Below are 23,532 nucleotides of genomic sequence, written 5' to 3' on the forward strand. Positions count from 1 at the left end.
TTTTGCCTTAGGCTAGAGAGTACGTAGATGTAAGTTTTCTTCAAGTTATTCATAGTTAAAATCTGGACAGAATAGTACTAGATTACATTTTCCACTTTCCTTGCGCAGTGCAACATTTAGACTTAGGATTTAAGAGCATGTTGGAAATACAGACTACTTAATGCAAGAACAAAACTTTCTAGTATGTTCGTATGTTTATGTTGCATAAGATAATACAATCCATCTGTTGGAGAAAATCCTCACTGAATATTATATCTATCTCAGTTCTAAACATGAATAGAAATCACGATTTTTTTTTTTTTAAAATCCAAAACTGAGTAATAGTGAGCCTTACAAAGAAATATGTTTAGGAACCTGAGGCAAATTATACATGTTAATGTTGGAGTCACTGAGAACAGTTAACACAATGTAACCAAATGTCAACTGGAATATTTTGCAGTAACTTACCGAAGAGGTCTGTGTTTAATGAATATATGAATGCTCAGTTTAAGTTTTCAACTTCAGATGGTGAAGATTGAGTGCTAAGGGTGTTACTGTAAATGTTTAAGTGAGATGAACATCACTGATTTTCTAATTTTACCACATGGTTTATTTCAGAAGAAAACAAGCACCAGTTACATAGTTCTCCTGCAAGTCAGTAAACAGTCACACACAAAAACTCAATGCGATTTGCTTCTTTGTTTATGTGGAGGATATTTAGTTTGGTTTGCAAAGTATTAGAAGAATAATAAGAACCTCCTGACAGAATACCACAACTAAATTTCCAAAAAGCCACTCAGTTAATCTCAGTGTTGAATCTAGCTGTTTCAAATTATTGTAATGTATAATAACAGTCTTATTGACAATATAGATGCACAGAGCCAAAAAAAGCTAGAAATAGTGGCCAAGATGATGAACTAAGCGCCAACCCAAACGACAACAAACATATGGCCATTAACTGGAGAATGCAGGGGTTTAGGAATGCAGCTGTCTGTGGTCTCCTAAAAGTTCTAGAGGAATGAAATGCCACAAGGATTGGCAAAGTCTGGATGAGAAGTACTACTGAAGATGGTAGGTCCTAAAATGGAGTCAACCATGGGTTCATGTTGGAATTCAGAGATTTCTGTGGTCAGAATATATTCATTCCATTGGCCTCGTAATGTACATCAACAAATTAATATTGTATGGATGTCATTTCAAAGCCTACTGAAGACGAAGAGCCATTATTGAAGCCATTAGAGCACAGATGGTTCAAACTATATGCAGATATTCATACTTGCATTTCTGCATTATAGCTGGGTTTTTTTTTTTTCTGTTGAACTGTAATGAATTGTCTCATAATCTATTCCATCTTCTTGCCATTAGCAGGCTTTGAATGTTCACAAATAGGAGCAAAGAACTCATTTTCCAGAGCTTTAATCACACAAAGAGGGAATGCCTAATTCTCTAAATGAAATGGTCTGTGATCACTGAAGCAGAGATTTAATATATCACGGCAAATTAGGTAGATTTTAATAAATTACTTATCTCTCTGAATACTTTACATATGCTTATGAAGAAACATAGCCTGTTTGCAAACAGTGGAAATCCACAGCCTATAAAATCCTTTAAAGAAAATGACAAATAAAAAAGTAAATTAAAAAATGAAATGTATTATATCCTCGTTCTCAAGAGACAGTCCTTTTGCAGCATTGATTCACAGCTCCATTAAAAATATCAATTAAATCCTTCACTGAGATTGGTTAAAAGCTGGAAAATCAACTTTCCAAGCTAGACACTGGTTATTCAGATACAACAATTCATTGTGTATGTTTGATGTAACTTCTAAAAGTGACAAAAAACAAATGAAAACATAGTTGCCTGTCCCCACAGCTGAAAGTAGGTGAAGCAAAATCTGATACTGCATGGCTTCTTTTTGTGCTTTGACAGATGTTGGCTGAAAGTAAATCTTTTACTGGACAGAAAAATGGTTGTGCCTGCCCTCCCCCTACTTCAAATCATGATAATCATAAACAGCTGATTATAATGTTAGTAGAAGGATAAAAGTTATTTAAAAAAAGGTTGCAGTAATTTAATAAGTCCTGCAACTAGCCTCATTTTTTACATTTAATTGATAGGAACTGCATGCATCAAAGAAAACGCATACTGAGATTTAATGTGCATAAAATGGATATTAGCATTTTAAAGAGGCAGATTAACACATTAATCCAAGTAATTTTCATATATTGCTTTTAATAAAATCTTCACAGTATAAAATTCTTAATGAGGCTAATCACAGGCATTCCATTTAGTGGGGTGATTAGGGATAACATAAAAGTATTTTTAATCAGTTTTCTAAGGCTTATGGTTTTTTTTATTAAAAATTAAAAATTTGACTTGCATTTTTATTACTGTTTTATGTAGGCAAAAATCTTGAAAATGCAAATAAAGCACATCATTCAATCATGTAGGTATTAATTATTTACAAGACGTTGTCCATTGTGGAGAGATTCTTAGCCTTAGGGGGGAAATATAAAAACAAACAGACTGAAAAGTATACAAAACTTTACAACTACAAATCAAGCGTCCTTTTCATATAAATTATACATTAAATATACTGTAAGAATTACAAAGATCTCATCTTTGAAGCACTATCAAGCATGTATTTACACTGCAAGAAGGAACTTCTGTAGGCAAACTTCCCTTTCATGCCTCCTAGTCATCTTTGCATTCCTCATAGACTGCACGCAGCACATGGAGGGCTTCCACTGTTACTTTGAGCTTTCCAATTACTACACTATCATCTTGCGAATCGAAAACTGGAAAGGAAACATCAGAAAACAGCATTAGCAATTTCATTTAAGGTTTTGCTTTTGTTCTCATAATTTTCCTTAGCATTTGGACAGATTAAAAGGCACCCAGCATATGCTTAAAAAAAGAGAAAAAAATAATAAATAATAAAGAAATCTTCCTGTTCAGGCACTCAGCATACTGGAAACTGAGCACTCTAAGAATTAGAATGTACATCAATAAAATAAACTTTGAAATTGTATGGTAATTGCCTATATAAATTATTCTCCGCAATATGTAAATATAGATTTCCAAACTCTATTAAAGACATATGTGCATACTTACAAATAGTTTTAAGTAAAAAAAAATACCAATTAATGCCTTTTCTACACTGTGTGTATGACTGGTCCAAATCAGCCTGGATAGTTATTAGTATTTAAATAGTAAATTGCTTTTTCCAGTTGGTGCAATGCAAAATTAGTTTAATTCCAGACTTCTATGTATTGTAAAATAGCAAAATGTAGACAAAGATGGTATTTCCCCTAGACTAAACTATTTAACTACCTTCATCTTTGTGTATGTGAGTTTTAAGGTAGTATTTAAAACTCCTATTTTACAGAAATTAGCTAACATGATTTAAAATTGCACTCTTCTATAATATCTAAGTAAGCCCAGAGGGCCACAATCTCTGCTGCTGTGATTAAAAACATGCTGCTAACAGTCAAAAATGAGGCTCTTTCCCAGTCCTGCATAAAAAGCAATGAGGCTGCCTAACATGAGTCTAGAAGGAATTTGAATAAAAACAAATAATCTTGACAGCACATCTTTTCAAAGCAAATTATACAGCAGACAAATGGCAAGGTTATGTATTTACTATATAAACTGGGATAAGTACCCTGGGACATGCAATTATGCTGCATGCTACAACTTGCTGGGACAACTCAGAAGAGGTTTGGAGAAGGATGAACATGGGATAAACCTTCCATCATTTACTTTGTTGATGGAGCTATTATAGGGCAGATTGGATGCTATTCTTAGAGATCCAAACCATTTCGTATATCCTTGGACAAATCACTCACTGAACTGTCAACTTAAAGAGCAGGCTTCAGGGGACATTATTCTTTTTACTTATAAGAATGGTAGGATAACTGTAATTAATGACATCAGAAGATAACATTAATTCTATTTTCTCAGTTTAAATATTGTCATATTATCTCTGAGACATACTGTCATATGTCTTGTCTATACACTTTTTCATCCAGCCTCTTGCTTGGCAGTTCACTTAATTGCTTCAAATTTCATGTAGGCCACTTTCACATAATCAGCAATGAAAGGAACAAGATATGAAAAAGATATATGCTTGCAGTCCTCAGAAAGAATGAAGGAAGTTTATGGTATCTCACTTCAGAATGTTTAGATCTTCATGTGTTACTGTCCTATGAATTTCCCTGTGTCTAGGTTTATTCTTTTTCCCTCAAATTAATATCCACCTCAGAGAATGTGCACAATATTATTCAGAAATTCTATTTATTCTGCCATTAAATTTAATTGAAGTCTGTGTCCAGATCTTAAGAAGAGATCCTTTTACAATGACTTTGTCCAAGAAAATATACCAATACATTCTAGTTTTGCCATGATCTGACATATGTTGATGTAAAATTCATTTCAATTCTCTGAAAGTTCTAAATTTTCAGAAAATATGGTTACGGATGCAATTAAAAAAAATAATCTAATTTCTATCGCATCTTCAGGGAAGGGGAAAAGTGTGGGTAGGAATAAGAATAAAAGAGTTTCTATTACTATCACTTTCATAGATATAATGTGCATAAAGTAAAAATTAGTTCAAATGTCTTATGATTAGGGGAAGAAATTCTCCTCGCAATATTGTTGTCATTACATAGTAATGTTACCTGTTAACAGAACAACAACTAGGAACAAAAACCAGTCCTTCCTGTCATAATAATTATCTCAGAAGATGATTAGGAGTTTTAAGAGTTTTGTGAAAGGTGACTTTCAAGGGTACAAAATTATATTTATATCACTAATCGATCTTATCAAACAGGAATTATGACAAAATGGGAATTATGGCCATAAAATCCAGAACAAAAACAATTCTCCAGTGAGAGACTAGGAAATACCTTTTTGGAGGAGATGTGCTTTTGTACAACTACTCTGAGAAAAATTATTGGTGGAAAAAAAGATTAAGTGGTTCAACCACAGTAAGAAATGCATCAAATCTGTATATTATTTTTCCAGGGGATGGAAATTTGATTCTTAGAATTTTCCTTATCGTGTTCCTAGAACTTTGATGCATACTTTGAGTATTTTAGCTACAGCATGAATGCAAATCATGCATGATAATGGAAATGGATAAGAAAACCTATTTCTTTCCCTCACTACTCAGCTCCCCATCACTCAAGGTATGGTAATTAGACACAGCAGTAGAAGTAGCAAAGTCCCATTAGCTTGGCATTCTACTAGGGCTAACTAGAATTCTTGCTATTGCAGAGTGCACTGTGTCTAGCAATTAAGCTGATTCGCTTACCTGTATACGAGAGTAACTGTTTTGTAACAGATACACTCTCTGCTCCTTCACTGAGCTTTACCACAATGGGGAAAGAGGATGGAGAAGAACACGTAAGGAGAAAAATGCACCATTGATAACCATGTCCCTGCTACCTTAGGGAACAGGAAAGTCTAAGCAAGGAGAATATGTTCCTTCACTGTCTATGAAAGGACCGAGAAGCCTTCTCAAGTCTTATCAGCATTATAAAAATGTTGTCATAAGACCAATGAAATGGAAGATTCCACACCTCCTACTCACCTCCCCTTGCTTTAATGAGTCACAGTGAAAGTTTGGTCACAGTCTGTTACAGAAGGGTGCTTACTCTAAACTGATACCTAACCAAAGGCACCAGTATTTCATATTGTCTCAGATACAGGTTTCATATGGAGGATACAAGCTTGAGGTACTCTGGTGATTATAATGTAACTTCAGACAAGATATAGACATTAGCAATACCGAATTACTGACATAAATTTTAACAACAAAATATGTATCTATTGTCTTACTAGCATAAAGTATGTTGTGCAAAATAAAGAATTACAGTCAGTGGACATGTCCTGAAAATTCTTAGGTTTTATAAACTAATTACTATGAGCTGGGAATGGTCATTGGTTTGGGTTTTTTTTTAAACTGATTTTAAGGAATAACAATAGTACACACACAATTTTTGGAGACTTTTGCAAACAAATGTGGAAGCTGTTAGTTCATACTAAAGAATTTCTTATTGAAACAACGTCTATTACTTGCACAGTAAGGCTTGGAGAGAGAAGCAGAAATTCAACAAATAATTTTTAGGTTAAAAAAGGTTACAACAAAGTAATCTCTAAAACTTACCATCAATATCTTGCTCAATGATGTCTCTTCGTTTCTGCAGTATCTCTCTCAAACTAACGTAAGCAAAACCGATATCTTCACATTCAAGATCTTGTTCATGTTCTGGAGGATCACTGATCACTGTAAATCGTAAGCTAAGCATAAAAAAAACCCCAAAATAGATAGATACCTTCAAAAAGGGTTGAAAATTGACTCAAAAATCGGGGTTGGGGGGGGGGGAGGGCAAAAAAAGAGCACTCTATTTTACCAGTTAAGCATAAACCAGAACTCTCTATCAATTATATTCAACATTTTCCATGACAAGAATAGTCTGAGACCCTTTCTTTTAAATCTTCCCTCCTTTAGCGCTATTTAGCAGTACTAGAAGGACAGAGTGGTTGTAACCACAGGTCTGCAGGCTTAGAGAATTTTTTCATTTTTCTCCCCTGCTCCACACCACCCTGTGGCACAATTCTTCTTCATATGGCAGTGACAGAATAGTATAAGGATTAAAGACTTTTTCTCATTTGAAACTTGAACGTTTAACTCAGCTGTTGAATCAACTGTTCAAGTCACTTAATTTCTTTAAATTTCCCCACCCATAGGTAAAAATCAAGATTGTACCTATGTATTTTGAGGCTTTTAGTAAAACTCATTTATAAAATACCTAAAAATATAGTTAGGGGAGTTTTTTGTGGATTTTTTTTTTTGCTTGTTTGTTTTTAATTTTTACTGTGTCGACCATACCATGCAAATTATTTGATATGTCAAAATGAAAACAATTCATAAGCAATAATAGAAGGTTTACATTAAATATAATTATATTTTGTTGGTTAAAACCTTTTAATACCATAAACTTGTTAAAAAAGTTCAACCACTTTAATTCAGTCAGGCCACATAAGATGACCCTGTATGATTATTTCAGCTTTGATGTGGAGTGTGCTTATAAAGTAAAACTTCTCAGTTGTCCCCAATTATGGTGCTTTATTTGCATAGTAGTCTTGGAACACATTAATTGGATTCCTCGTGGACTGGACTAAACTAAACTGAAGATGTGCTCCAGGAGTTCCTACCCCTAATGCATTTCACTGCAATACACATTCAGTCAATAGGATCAACTAGTATTCTGAATTCTCAAAAGCATCCTAAAAATCTATGTACTGTGAATACCAGACCATTAGCAACAACTGCTTTGTGCTAGAGATTCTCTGGTCTGCACCACTTGATAATTTAGATCTAGCCTTAGTAAATTTTAAGCCATGCATTTCCTTGGCTTTACATTGAGTGGTGTGGGAGACAAGAGATAAATAATTGAGAAAGACAAACCGTATCAAACATTTTCCTGATATCAGAAACATTAGCCATATTCAATGAAACAAGTATTTCCAAACACCAAGTGTAAAATATTTAGCTGCAAGTTATTGAGAATTTTCATACCTCATTTAGATACTTGGAGAGCATATTCTAGCCAAGAATACATCCCACAAAAATAACAGGAACCTAAAGGCAGTTGTCTCAAAATAGTATCTTTGTAACATTGTCTTGTGTATTCATTATTTAAAGTTGGACCTTACATAACAATTGTCCTGCACTTGTTCCCTCCAACCAATACATCTCATTTTATCTTCATTATTCTCTTCCTGGTTTACACATAAAAAACTATCCGTGAGCACAGCCTGGATACAAAGGCCTTTGTGTATTTACCATGCTGTCGAAACACAGCCTGTTTGTCCACCCCAAACATCTAAGCCTGACAACTATACAAAATATCGACATTTCTTCTGTGAACTTAAATTACACTCATTGCATCCAAGTATGGCTTTTCTTTTAAACACATAATTCCAGTATTGTGCTGGAGCTGACTTGAGTTAGTGGCTTGTGTTGGGGCCAAAAACACTGAGACTGACAAAATGACAGGAATTCAGAGCTAACTAATTTTTTGGTATGTCTTGGCAATGTTGTTTAAACTGTGAATGCCTGTGAGCTTTACAGCCTAAAAATGTTACAATAAGCATAATTCCAAATAAGTAACAATCAAGTTGTGTAAAATCCAAGTCTACAGGAAAGGATATCTTAGACAAAATATAACCAAATCTTCCTAAAAGACTTTAAATGTAACAACAGCTGCAATATGCTTTTATAGTAGTTTATTTTTGTGCTTGGCTCTTACTAGCAAATATGAGTTATAGAAAACAGATACATAAATAATTGTTTGTCACTAAAATCAGACACCTGTGTGTCTTTAAAAAAATATTTGTGGAGGCAAAAAAGGAAAAATACTGTAACTATTACCAACAGCAGGTGCCTTGATTGAGTATAATGGATCTCACTTAAGATTTTGGCACAGAGCTCAGCAGAAGCAAAACTGCCAAAACTCAATCAAAAACAAAGAAATACTTAGATGTGTAAGATAAATATTTAATAAAAAAAATAAAAATTGTAAGAATAACTTATAAAACTGTTAGGTAATGGGAACAGATCTGTTTTGTTATGATTCAGTGTCAATGTTAAATCAATTGGAGAAACCAGCTTAGCAGTTAAGACAGTGACAGAAGAGAAGGAGATTAGTGCTGGATTAATTTTTATCACTTAAGGGAACCAACTGCTACTAAAATTTTCACTAACGCATAAACTAAAAGCAGGCCTAGTATCATTTGGGACAGTACCTTATAGCCAAATTGGAGAGTCGTTCATACTGGTCCACTTGTTCAAATCGCATGCAAGTATTTTACATGCATAGAGCAAGCTTCAACAAAACAGATCAAAAGAACTGCACCTCTAACACCTTGTAGTTCCAATATGCTTAAAATATCATATTATTGGATTAAATCTTTGTAGCTAATCAGGAAGGAGGAGATTTGAACTCTGGGTCCCAAGAGACTACTCCAACTAGTAGACTGCAAGAACGGTCACTTTTCACTTTTGTATTTTTTAAAAGTACTACAAATGCTTAATGTTTAGAAAATATTTAAATATGATATTCAGTATGCTTTAACTTATTTTCTTCATTTACCAAAAACTGCACGAGTTTTGTTTTCAGGTTGAACTGGCTAAAAAGACACAGTTTACATCGCCTTGGAACAGCCTCCTCACTCTGCTTCAGCATAGAATGCACAAATGTGCAGCTAGTGTCCCATCTTACCTTGACACTGCCTCACTGACATAAGAATCTTTGATGGAAGTTGGAATATCAAATTAATACTAGCATTTCTTACATAAAGCTATGTATAGTGTTCCTCTCCCATACTTCTCTCTAGGAACCTAGATTTTCTGTCTACTTCATTTTCACATTTCTTTTCTGTAACATCAGGTATCAGTATTCACTTCCTTGCAGGAATCCCATGGCTACTGACAGAATAAGAAGAAATCTTGACATCCTGTTGGAAGATATTTGCTAGCCACTGCAAGAAAGACTAGAGAACTAAATGAAACTTGTCTGCTAATAAAGGACCAAAAGAAAAGTAACAAATAATAAGTGCCTGAAGCTTAAAATATGCTTTACAATGAAACAGAAAAACATGGACAAATATTTGTTGTTGTTATCATAATAACACTTAAAGGTGTTATCACCAGCAGGGAATTTAGAGTGCCTGGACAAAGCTGTGAGGTAGGCAAATTTGATTCTAATTCTTTATTCCAGAGATCAGTCATTTTTAAGCAGCAAGGAGAAAACCTTGTGTGTTAATATAATATATTAGTGTGAAGCTAACACTCTACACATGCTTTATACTCCTATAACATGGATGCACATATTTTCTTACTTTGGAGAACAATGACTTCATATCATCAATTTCTTGGAGTAACAATCATTTCATACTAAGAAATGATACACCTGTCAGGATCAGCCTGCAAACCTCTTGCATAAACCTGTTCACTCTTGTTATCACAGCAGGGTGACTCTTAGAAGAATGGATTCCTCCATTCTTCACATATGTCTCTTTTGACATTTGTCAGAAGAGCATATACTCCACCGCCAGGTCTGCAGGCATTGCAAGTACAATCTGGCATGGGAAATCAGGTAAGTTCCTCTAAATGACCCAAATTCCTACACTCTTAAAGTGCTGAAAGGCAACAGTGGAATACAAACAGGATGAAGAATAAAAGATAACTATGGCACGATTACAGTAAGTTAAATGGACTGCCAGAAATGCCTCCTGTTATTAACTGATTGGAAGACTTGAACATGTAAGTAAATAACTATGGGGTTCAAATAATAAAATAAAAGAATAATTTTGTATATTTTTTTGCAAAGTTTTACAAATATTCATAAGTATATCTTCCTAACATGAATAAGCAATGTAATTTGAATCTCTATTATACAGAAAAAGAAACAAAACAAAAAGGTTGCCCATGTCATACAATACAGCTATAAGAAAAAGCAAGTGTTATGACAAAATTTCCATATTAATGATAGAGACATTGTCTGTCTGAAAACGTACAGACAAAGATGCTTGTCAAAAGAGAAGAACCATCTTTGTGGTATGCAACAATTACTAACCTAAACAGGATTTCAGTCTTCCTAGTCTCCTACTACCTCATGCTCAAATATTTTAGATTTTATATTATTATTTAATATTTAGATTTTATATTGTATTTTATTTGTATTTCTAGTTGCAACTTTGGCTTAGTAGTAATTTTATGTATTATATTAATATCTCTTTTAACACCTCAGAATATTTATCTTTTTCAAGGGACATTCATTAAAGTGACTTTCCTTTTAGAAGACAAAAATAGCACGTGATGTATCTATTAATTTATGTTTTAATATGGACCAATCATTTTGAGTATCATTTCTAACAACATTAACTGCGATGGAGAAAGTTCTCCTGAAAACTTAATACACCACTGAATATACATTATACACTATCTATACTCCTATAATCTGGCATAGCACAAACACCAATAAAGTGTCAGGCTAAACCATGTGCAGGCAATTTTCAATGATATTTATATCCTTGATAATTTGGTTTCCTGAGCTTTAAAGCATTAGTTTAGTTCAGTTCCTGTTTCAGCTGAAAAAGCTCTGATATTAGTTTGTAAGGCTTGTGATAGAAAACATGTGTTGAAGATATAACTAGGCCAGGTTTAAAATGCATAGAGTTGAAAACATTTGGTGTATAGGCAAAATCTTTCCATAAATTTTGTTTCTTGGTGGTCCTCTTGCTAAGATAAATTCGGGAACTGGACTACTGATGAACTTCCTGCCTTGCTGTTTAGTCAACACAGAACTGAAATTTCACCACAAACCAAACTAGACACACCAATAAATGTAGAAAACAACCTACCTCGTAACACAAGAGACAGTACCATGACAGCACACGTAAAAAATGAAGGCTTCTGTTGTGGGGAAAAGCTCACTGCTCTTATTTTTACCTTGGGTTTGATAAATATTTAGTATAGAAATCTAAGTATTTATAGGTGAAATTGCAGCCCGCAGACTAGCTATTTTCCTTTGCTGAATTATCCCTCAGGAAAAAAAGAATATTTTGTCTATTGTTAAATTCTTAGTAGAACACGTTACCCACTTTCCTAATCTATATGGTAAAGTAAGTCTTCTGTTTACTTATTAAGTGAAGACTTTTTTTTTTAAATCTCCAAACCTAAGAATGTTTTGGTGTGATATATCCATCCCAACAAGTAATAATTTCATGGTATTCCCTGCTCCATTCCAGTAAAACCTGTTTTCTGGCCAAGATGTGAAATGCAGCTTTAGAAGGGAAATGGAATGAGGAGAAATGACTCTCTTATTGCTGAGTGAATCTGTGATTTGTGACTAAATATGTATTTAAAAGATTTACAAGTAACTCCTACACTTGAAATACAATCAGCAGGTATTCTCTTCTGCAAATTAAATTAATCTTTAAATTAATAATTGTTCATTTTAATGAAGATTGATGTTCAAGAGGAAACAGAATCAAAGAATATCATTCATTCTAAGTAATGCGCATGCTATCTCAATCAAAAAATTTGAATAAGAACACATTTATTGTTATGAGCTTGCACAAGACTAATTTATACTCTTTCTCATATGTATACATGTAATAGCTGCCTGCTACATCTCTATATATAGGTTTTTGGAAATTCTAGGGCCAAGAAACATTTTCTGAAGCTTTTACACTACTTGTAGTACTCTGAATTGAGAAAGCGACAGATGCATTACTCTACCATCAGGTAGATACGTGCTTTTCAAATTCATTACTGCTAGAATGGTGATGATAGAATCTCTCTTTTGCAAAACAAGGTTGCTAAAAAACCCAACCCCAAAACACAGCACAAAAACAACATTAAGAGAGGTTGCAGTATTCCATGCCACACAAACCTACTCAGGGAAGAAAGGCAGATCAATTCCCACATCAGAACGTAGGTGTCATCTCTAGCTGAAACAAAATTTTCTCTAGTTAGTTAGCCATGTATTAACTTCTCAGGGATACCACCTCAATAAAGTCAAACAACAAGGCAAACCATAAGCATTATTTACAAAGACCTTTTATAGACTTTTTCAGCACTCATATGTACCTGTCAGTATGTAGATCTGGCTTTAGAAGCATAGACCTGAGATACTCTCTTCTTGCATGATTATTTGCCTTATCCACGTGTATCACTGCAAAGCAAATTGGAATTAATATAAGTAGTTATCAATTATTTTTCATCTTTTAGAAGAAAGACCATGAAGAAGAGAACAAAGAAAAATAAACATTTTTTTCCCTTGTCTTTCCTAAGGAAAAGCAACACTGTTAGAATTAAATTTGAAAGGTCATGTGATCTAATGGCGTGTCACTGGCAGGTTTATGTGCACACTGTCAAAAAAGATACAAGCAGCATCTAAGCATGCCACATAGCTGTCATATTCTGTTAATGGCAATAGCAGTCATGATTTTAAAAGCCAGTGGTCTTTATTGCTTTGTATTTGAAGTGATTTACTGCATTTTCTTCCACTGAGGAAGCTAGTGATAATGATAATGTATGGCAGAGTGCTTGTCCTTTTTGACAGCCTCAGTAATTTAATCCTCCTTTCCTGCCACAATATTTCAATAAGAGAAACATCTAGACCAATGGACTGGAGAAAATCCACAGCCTGGGGAGTGTGTGTGAATGCTCTGAAAGCCTTTTATTGTTTTAATTTAAAATACAAACACAAGGAGTAGCTTTTAATTTTTGTACCATTAATATGACCTAGAGTGAAAAATAGCCTTGGTTTGGAAAAAAACCCACACCAACAACAAAAGAATGAGAAACGAGGTTTTATGAAATTCTTTAAGAAGTTTTTGGGCATCTTATATTAAGAAAGTAGCTTCTTTCTTGCAAATGGTATCAGCCTACAAGTATCCGTAAACCACTGAGAGATTATAAAAATTCAAGAAGCAAAAATTGAAAAATAGTATTAGAAGAATTACTTTTACTTTTTTTTTTTTAAGTAAGAAATGCAGCTGAAAAATGTTTAGGACAGAACTATAATGAATGCAATCCTCTGAGACACAAACATAGCTCTAAGGAACATTTTTCTTTCTTTTTTTTTTTTTCCCCCCTCCCTGAGGGCAGGAGGAGGAGCTAGAAAATTGTCTGTCTTTAAATTCCAACATCTTTAATATTCACGTACCTCACTGCCTTCTAGTTACTCTGCCACTGTACTCAAAAATGCTCTTTTTATCTCTCCACATCACATTAAGGTTTCCTTTTCCCATGTGCTGACAGTAATCTTTAACATGTTTCATACTCTCTTCTACTACCCAAAATAAACTTATTTGTATAAAGAAAAAATACCAATTTACCAATGAGCAGAGAGTATTGGAATACAGGGGTATAAAAGAGAGATAAGGCAGCTTAATTTCTTGCAGAGGGATTTATTGAGGGACATATCTCTATAAATGTCTTTCTAGGAAGCACACCTTCCAGAGCTACTGGTTCTCTAGTTTTCTCCAAAACTGCTCCTCAGGTCTTACCTGGCCAGCAGAATCACTATCAGGAATTAGTTACTTTCAGAAAACAGCCAGTACTATTGGTATCTGAATCATTCAACCAAAGGAACCTACAATTCAACACTTTTTTCTGTATTAACAGAAAGCAAAGCATTGGTACTCTATCTTGGAATCCTTAGTTTCCACTCACAATATTCTTACTGTCTTAGGTTAAAAGAAGCTGTTACTGCCATCTGCTATTCTTCAGGGCATGTGGATGACTTTCCACATGTGCTACTCTCATGGCCAAGTGCTCCTGGGGCCACCACAGGAAGTGATGGGGAGGCAGCAGGGAGACAGATGGACAGCCAAAGAACTTCAAAGGAGCTGCCACATCAACAGATTCTTCCCTTCCCCATAAGCATCCCAAATGGAATTTCCTAAGTTTACTAATTCTGTATCTAAACCAATTTTAAATGGAAATTATTTACAAACCTAAAAAGTTTGAATTCATTCCACTCAATAGAAAAATTCGGACTAGAAACAAAACATTCAGCACAAGAACTCCATTCAAGTCTGGGGAAAATGATTAACCATAGTGAAAATAAATTTTTAGGTCCTGATGAATACCATGCTTTCATATCACCCCTTAGAACTGCTTGAACTTTATTATAACATTGCTCCGAGGCACAGAACATCTCATATTTGTATCCCGTTAATTGCAAAAATAATTCAAAATTAACCTGTGACAGTTTGCATCTAAAATTATCATTTTAAAGTTTGTCCTAAAGAAGCACTAAAACCTGAAGATTACAATATTTTCTGATGCAAGGCCTTAACATTTTCATTTGAGTTATACTTAGGAATCCACCTTTTAGAATATGGATCTTCAGAAGCTTATTTTTAATTAAAAAACCCAACAAAAAACGTACCCTCTTTCTTTTCCTCACCTCCCCTTCCTTTGCTCTACTTACACTTGTACTTCAAGTTGTTCAAATAACCACCTGGTTCACTGAAGAGAGAAAGCTTTCCAATTAAATGTCATATAAAAATCTGCAAAATTTTGTAAATCTTTCTCTCCTGCTGCTGCCTGTTCTCTAGAACCACTGTATACATTGATAAGGACACATTTCAGAGCTTCTATCAATCTTACTTTCTAGTAACTTTCCTGCCATCTCAGCATTTTCTTAGTTATGTCTTCATATTTAATAAAATATGAATGCTTTTTGTTAACAACATTTGTGAACTAACCTTACCTTTGTAATTTAAGTAATTGTGGCCTTGACCAAAAAAATGTTTATTTTACTGAAATTAAGAGTCAAATATCAAGAGATGCATTTATACCTGAGGAAGACTGGGCTTTGTTCACTTGGGGTAACATGTTTCCCTATGTTTTTCTCACAGTGAAACTGCCATTACTTCACTTTAAAGCATATATTGTGACATGACTGGAAATAATTAATTTCCAGCACACAATTTTAAACTGCATTTAAAAGTTAAAATATTAATTCATTGCTTACTATGACCTGTAACACACCCTAACATCAAAACCAAACCACACCAAAACAAACCTCAAAAAAAAAAAAAAAAAATCGGAATCCTTCCTTTTTACCAAATTGCAGGACAGAGTCACGGTGTAAGCAAAATTTGGCAAGTTCCACTTTTCTTTGAATTTATAGGACTGTAGTGTTTGGAAGCATTCTTGGATATTCTAATAATTCTTTCCACCACTAACAAACACAACAGCTTCTCTCCTCAGCCAGTATGGCCATCGGTAGATGTAACAATGTCATGGGAAATGAACAGTTATGTGGTATAACCCTAGAGCATATTATCCTCCCATTCAAGTTTCTGTTCCAAGACCTTGGAAGAAAGAAAATGATCTTCTAACCATTCCTAGTCAAAAAGTCATAGTCAAAATAAACAATTAATGTCAAGTTACATGCTCTAACCACTTACTTGTGAAAAGGGAAATTCACAGTATTCATTCTTGTAGGTCCAGATCAATGGAGTTCTCTACTATATTGTTTTTCAACAAGATTCCATTAATCTTCTGGTATCTTACATATCAAGCAATGACAGCGAAGGATGTGCAAAAGGTGTGGAGAAACTTCAAATTTTTTTTTAAGCAATGAATCTCATTGAGCCTTCTGTATCAGTTAAGATGTTTTTAAAACACTCAAGCTGTTCCAGTTATAAATAAAATATTTTATTTATAAGAACTATTTTTTTAGATTACTTACGGACTTACCCTGATTTTCTCCATGCAAAAATCTGGAATACCATTAGTTTCCTTCTAAGCTCAAAGTAAATGCCTTTCTACCCATGCAAATACCATTTTTATTAAAGAAAATATTCAATTAACCTCCAATATTCAACATACTCAAATCTAATTAGACATGAATAAGAGATGCAGTAAAGCTATAGTAAACACACATGCAGATTTCATTACTATTATCTTACTGGCTTTCCAGCTAGACATTATCAAACAGCAGACTCATTAGATTTTTTTTGTCCTTTATGCAGTTAATCTTGAGTAGAAATTAGATGACCAATTATCTAAGCAAAACCCTTCATATAACAACCACATTAGTATTATGCTGCAGAATATAATCCTGAAGCAATTAAGACCAAAAACACCTTTTGATATTGATTCGTTAGGATATTTTAAAGTTTAAATAGTTTTGAATTTGACACTTGTGCAGTAAATAGAAAAATTACAGTTATGAAGCCAGGTTTTGACTAGCAAAAATAATATGATACAGCAGTACCAGATTGGAAAGCCTTGTGAATTATAGTCTCTACAAAGCATGATACTATTTTCAAATATCACAGCTTGAAATATATTTAAGTTTCATAATTGTATAAGAATTTTTATACATTCTGAATGCTTCTTATATTCAATGAGAATTCAAGAAGCAAGAGAAATTAAGTCTTAAATAGCTTTTATTGACTTATGGTGTTATTTCAATGAGATTTTTAAAAATTTATTTCAATTATGTCTGCCTATCTAGAACGTTTGAAAAAGCGGTTTTTTTAGCAGCTAGCAAGATGAATATTGTTCAATTCATAAAAAGAATTCTTAGTTATCTGATGTCTTATTTAGTAGATGATGCCCAAAATTCCATTTGTTTGAATGGAAGTAAACCTCAGTGAATGAGAGAGAGTTTCAAGTGCCATTAGTTTTTGTGGTTTTGTTTTGGTTTGGGTTTTTTTTGCTAAAGCCTTACAGAGACTACTGTCTTCCTCAGAGTCACAGAAGTTAACACATTGTGCCCTGTCCTCTATGTTCTCTCTCAAATGGGCAGTCCCACTATAGTGATGGTTGATGTGACATCTACAAGGGATTTCAGTCTTCAACTATGCGGTAATCCAATAGTTTATGAGTATTAGGAGGATATAAATGAGTAAATTCTTTGGCAAGTCTCCTTCTAAAATCAGGTTTCTAGGTGGTAGCAATTTGAAAGATCTGACTGTGACACCGCTTTTGCAAAGCCACTTTTACAAAATTATTTTTTAAAGAATGCTTATTATTAAAGAATGTCTATATTAGTGGTGTGTCACAAATATCAGACTGATTCATCTGCTCCAGGATACTCTCAGCTAAAAATGCAATGCTTAAAGTGCAAGACAACATGAAGCACTTGGACTGAATCTTAAATGAAATAGATCTAACAAGGAAAAAAAAGTTAATTAATACTTGAAATACTATGACATAGCTGGGAGAATAATTAACAAGAGAATTATCAATTTTTACAATAGTTCTGTATATGCTATTAGTGTAAATTACATGGTGTATTGACATAAAGTATTTTCAAATGTTCATTTATTAGACAATAGCATATGGAGCATGCAGGAGTAAGTATTATGAAATAAATAGCAATGTATTAGTATTAAACATGGCTGAATAATTTCCTATTTCAAAAAATTCTTATTAAAGGAACACCAAGTATTCCCAAGTGACGATCAAGTCCAATTACATATTTTCTCTTTTCAACTGTATTTTAGGCATACATGGTTACATGGAATGTTTTTCTTTCACTGTATTATCATGTACTGATAGAGAAATCATTTCATCATGTTCTTTTATGAAGAATATATACGTTTTAGATATGTATAGCCTAATTTTTAAATCTATGTGCTAGCAGCAAGTTTAAATATATTGTAATGTTACCATTTCATACACAAGCCTACTTCAAGAATTCATTTTATACTTGATAATTGCATCCTTACCTCATCGCTTAAAACCAACCTTTAATATTTTCCAAAATATTTGGGAAATAGACAAATACAACCAGTACACAGATAAATGCAACTACAATACATGGAAGAAGCAGGCTTTATTGGCAGACATTTTCATAAGACAGAATTTAAGAGAAGAAACAAGCCTGCTCAGGAATACATCATACTTACCATTGCTATAGTTGTAGTGAATCCTCTGACCACTTGTTGGTTTTGGAAGTGACAGTGGGGTCTCCTCTGCAAGGAAATTGTATAATCTGCATTCTACAAACAGCTGCTGTATTGTTTCATCTGATGCAATTCGTGACTCAGTAAGACAGAGTGATATAATTTCAATCCGGATTTTTTCAGTTGCCTATTTAAAAACAAAGCACAAATATAATACAAATTATTTTGTGTTTCTTGAAGTGTTAACACAAACCAAACATACATACATGTAAATCATTGGTTATTTTCTATGATTAACACTGATTGATTGATTTTGACAGACACGCAATGAGATTCTAAGGCCCCAGGGTTTGCAGTTAAGAATATTGTTGCAACAGATACTAATTTACATTTGGTGTTGAAAATATTTTTGCAATAGTCATACTCTGCTGGAGAAGATTTGGTTAAGGTTATCCTCATGTACAAATCATATCTGAACCACAAATTTCAGTTGCCATTATTTTTAGCTACACAGCAAAGTGATTTGTATCCTGATCCTGTAACTGCTTGAAATAGTCACAGTAATATTAGGTACCAAAGTTTTCTAAATGAGAGGGAATTAATTGTTAGACTCAGTGCCTGCTGCAGACTATACTACAAATAGTTCAATAAAAATCCATCAAGTCACAGAGTAGCTGGCATGTAAAGTAACATTGTATTTATATGGATTCAACTTCATTGACTGAACTTTTCTAGTTAAATCAAATACACATTTAAAAGTTAAAATTAACAATACGATAATAGAAGTAACATCCCAATTGTTCTTCACTAGAGCCTTTTTTATTATCTTTAACTAAAATGGCATTTTTCTGTTGCTTATATGAAATTGTTTCATACTGTTTGTCTATATTATTTGTGTACAGATCGATTTTAATAACCTTTATGTATTTAAGTGGGAATGTCAGACTTGAGAGAAAGAGTGATTACAAAATTGGAGTACGGAGGTGAGCATTCAAAGATGAGATTCTTCAAAGAGCAAACAGAACACATTGGAGTTCAGAAACGGCAAAGAATTTTTTTTTACTTCTTTCTTTTCAAGTTCATAAATGTATTAAAAGTATTTCCCCTATACGGAAATATTTTGACAATTTTTGATTGTAAACTTAAATCATTTGAAGTAATAAATTATATTCAAAAGATTAGCTTTCTAGATTCAGTGTCAGAAGTGCAAGTCAATATTCTAATTTATTATGGAGATAGTTTATATTTTTCCAAGCAAATTATATAATTAATCAAACTGAAAAGCAGGTGTATCCTATTGTAAAAATATCCATCATATAGAACAATTTCCATTGCTGTCAAGCCCTTTCAATATTTGATGAAGTAATTTTACCCCCTCCTTTCAAAAGGCATTTCCTTTTATTATGTATCCTAAGACACTTTAAGTAAAACCCAAATCTGAATATTTCAATAAGGTTGTTTTATTATTCAGTAGATTCATGGAAATTTTACTAGGATGACAGAAAATTCCACACCATTCTGTCTCCACTAATACAGGTACATGGCTTCAGCTGGCAATATTACTGGGATTAGCATAGAATGATGAAATATTTAAAGGAATTTTTTTTTCTAAAATCTAATAAATCAAATGACTGCCAAATGTCATTAAAGTGATGGTCTTTGACTTGAATATGCTTTTCATATTCAAATTTTAAAAGAAAGAGATGAAAGCCTAGAAAGGTTACTCAGTTTCAACTAATAACCTCAAGCACTCTACATTCACATGCATTAAAAATGAAATTGGCTCTATTGTCTAATTTTACTTCAGAAACAACTCTTCTTGCACTGAACAGATGTATTAGCATCTGTAGTTAAAGCAATATGCTGAGTGGTTTTGTTCACCCCAACGTATTTAGCAGCTATGTCAAACTAGTTTGTACACAGACAGTAGTTTATGAATCAAGTCCAAAGACAATATCCTGTATTATAAAGTATTCCTTTTACATATCTTAAAATTTGTTTGACATATTTAACATTTGTAATTGCATACTGTAGGCAAAGAACGTTGCAGTTTTTCAAGGACAGCAACGTAAATCCAGGTATTCTGCTTTCTAACTTAGAAGAAAGCAAATAACTGAGTCATGCTATTAGAAAATTGCAAGAAAAAAATAAATTACTTTAGAGTTTAATAGTCAAGAATACTTTAAGTCCTGGTTTTATTAATATTAAACATGAATACAGCATATACAAAGGAGAACACAAGCTGATTTAAAAAAATATTTACAAATAAAAAATTTAGAACTACTTAAGAAGCTAGCAAGACATATTTCACTGCTAATACAAAAATGCTCATATTATGTAGCCATGCTGAAAATATATGCAGCATCCAATATATGATGGGAATTAATTTTTAAATAACCATATATATTCCTATGATGCAGAGTGAAGTATGTTATTGAAATCTTTTCCTAAGTTGTTTTCTTTTAAACCTTGGTCTCATTTATTAGGTACTATTCAAGTGAAAAATGGATAGTTTGTCATGACCAATTACTTCCCACAAATAATTCTACTTTGATGGGAATAAAATTAGTCTTTAAATTTAGTATTTAAAATAAAATATAGCATGAAATTTCCTCTAGCAGAGAGACTGGATACATGTATTAAAATAAAGAATACTAAATGCTTTCAAAGACTGTCTCTGAGAAACTGGTTCAGTGCTTTCATTTCAAGTGAGGAAAACAAAACATGGGCAAGATACTTAGTCTGTGGCAATATTCTTTCCTTACCATTTAATATTGACTCTTTGTAAATGACACTACCCAGAGAATCAGACTGAACTCCTTCGGTTCGGTTAAGTACTAAATGCATTGGACATTACATCAGAATTTGAAGTCCCAACATAACTTTTCTCCTTTTTCTGAGATTAAAAAAAGCTTTATTCCCATAAGAAGTCTTGACTGCCATCCTCAAGAAGCTGTATATTCCATATTTTGATTTCCTTTTAGGTCACAATAAAATGTTAAGACTTTGATGTGAATAATAAAATTCCAACTGACTCAAATGATCCACAATAGTATCCCACAGAATCAAGTGTTTTACAAAAAAAAAAAAGTTTGTGCTTTGTGCACAAAACAGCAGCATTGAAAGTGCCTTGCTTATAGGAACAATGTAAACAATATTCCTATTTTTTACATCCACAGTTTTAACTAATATATTGCCCTTGCAAAACTCAAAACAAAGAAAACGTCTTAACCGTAAGACCAACTTGAATCCTATCTTTACTAATGCTCAAAAATATTTATGCTGTACTCCTTAATATTTTATGTATTTATTTCCACAGTCCACTTATGCACCTGTTCCCTTCTCTTTCAAGCAAGGAGCATATCAGATAAACTATAAGCTATTGTCTAATAATCACAAGTAATCATCCATTTGCTATCAATACTTCAATCACTATCAATATTACTTGATTGACCAATATAGTAATGCTGTGAGAAATTAACCTCTTCCTCTAACAAGTGCCAAATTCCTGTGATCATCCTATTAACAATGTCAGAACAGAGCTGCAAAGGAATGCGATCACAGGAATGTCAATCTAATATAACTGTTCAGGGACACAAACATTACTCGTTAAGTAATTATGATTAACAAGGCAGCATCTTACATATACATATAAAAATACATATTACAAAAAATTATTCTAGTCCTTAACTGTGTGCACTGACTTTTCACGTTAGGAACAACATCTTCTATTTTTAGATTTTCCCCATAACAGTGTAGATGCGAGAATAAAAATAGGGTTACGAAAATGCTCCTTGTTCCTTCTCAAAATGGATGGGACTGACAAAAGTGCACTTTAGACTCTCCTTAAGACCTAAGGCAAAGGGATCTCTCCTTGTTCAATGGCTCCTTTGGAGCTGGATTTACTGTGAAGGAGGGAAAGGCACATATACTCTTCCCCCAGCATCACTGTTCTTTGCCATGTGCTAGGAGGAGAATGCAATGGTACAAGGTTAGCACCATAAAGGGTTCAATGCAATCCCTTCAGCTCTGTCTAGAATTAAGAGCACACTAAACAAAAACCATCTATTTGTGACAAGTAAGTATGTCTCTGGCCATTTTATCTAGTGCAGAGTCCAAATTAATCATTTTCAGAACATGAATTCATCTTTAATATCTTCAAAAGCATGAATTACTTGCTACAGTTTGAGAAATTCATTGATTAGGTATTGCCTCTTCTATGCAAATCTGTAACGTACCCGTCAATGTATTGTTTGTTTTCAGAAAAGAGAATTTCTAATTCAGTATAAAACACCAAACATTTTAGAAAATACTAAGTTCTTGAGGGATCTGAAGCTTTCCCACCATGACAACTACACATCTCAACTTCAAGTCACATTTGCACTTTGCTCATAATACAACTTTCGATGGCCTGAATAATATAATTTCTTCCTTTCAAATGGCTTGCCTCCCCCACCCTTTCTGAAGAATAAACATAAAATTGGTCAATGTTTCTCCTGAAGTTGAATTGTTTTGAAAGATTTGTTTTTTCAACTTGCCTGTGGCATTGCCTCAACTAACAGCTTTTAAAGACAAACTGTTTCTAGGGATGAATAAATACAAAAAAGCAGATATATCTGGAGCTGTTTGACTGGGGACATAACTTCCTTAACTCTGAGTTTTATTTTCTCCCCAAGAAGTGGGGAAGGCTACATAAGCAATATTGTTACAGTCCTGAACTAAGCTACACCCCTCTCTACTGCAGGTTATCTCAAAGAGGAGACTTCATTTTTTTTAAGTGTTGAAACGCTCACCATTGATTATACCACTAGATAAAACAAAAAACAAATAGCAATTTTATCAAATCTCAAAGCCAGTTAGCTACATCAGTATCAACTAGTCACACAATTCAGTAATTCAAATGCTCTGTAAATTTACAATTACCTTTCATTTCAAAAGGAAGCATGATCCTTAGGATCATCCTTCCTTTAAGCACGAAAGACAGAAAATTTCTTGATAAAGGAGGTCTTACTCTACATTTCAGTATGCTAATACACATCGAGGTTTACTTTACAGAAAAAAAGATGAAATAAGTAGCAGTATTATGTAAAAAACTAAACA

The 23,532-nt window shown here is 33.4% G+C and overlaps 1 protein-coding gene across 2 annotated transcripts in view; it reads right to left on the minus strand.

Annotated features, from left to right (window-relative positions):
- Positions 1 to 335: 335 nt before the first annotated feature.
- RPGRIP1L (RPGRIP1 like) overlaps positions 336 to 23,532 on the minus strand; it is a 76,782-nt gene continuing 53,585 nt past the window's right edge. For both annotated transcript variants that reach the window (XM_054840447.1, XM_054840448.1), the window contains 4 exons: positions 18,436 to 18,619; positions 12,644 to 12,728; positions 6,149 to 6,282; positions 336 to 2,777 (listed from right to left, as the gene is read on the minus strand). In XM_054840447.1, coding sequence (XP_054696422.1) covers positions 2,674 to 2,777; positions 6,149 to 6,282; positions 12,644 to 12,728; positions 18,436 to 18,619 — 507 coding nt within the window. In that variant the 3' untranslated portion in view covers positions 336 to 2,673. The remainder of the gene's footprint in view (positions 2,778 to 6,148; positions 6,283 to 12,643; positions 12,729 to 18,435; positions 18,620 to 23,532) is intronic.

This window comes from Grus americana, chromosome 13 (assembly GCF_028858705.1).
Source record: "Grus americana isolate bGruAme1 chromosome 13, bGruAme1.mat, whole genome shotgun sequence".
NCBI classification, from domain to species: domain Eukaryota; kingdom Metazoa; phylum Chordata; class Aves; order Gruiformes; family Gruidae; genus Grus; species Grus americana.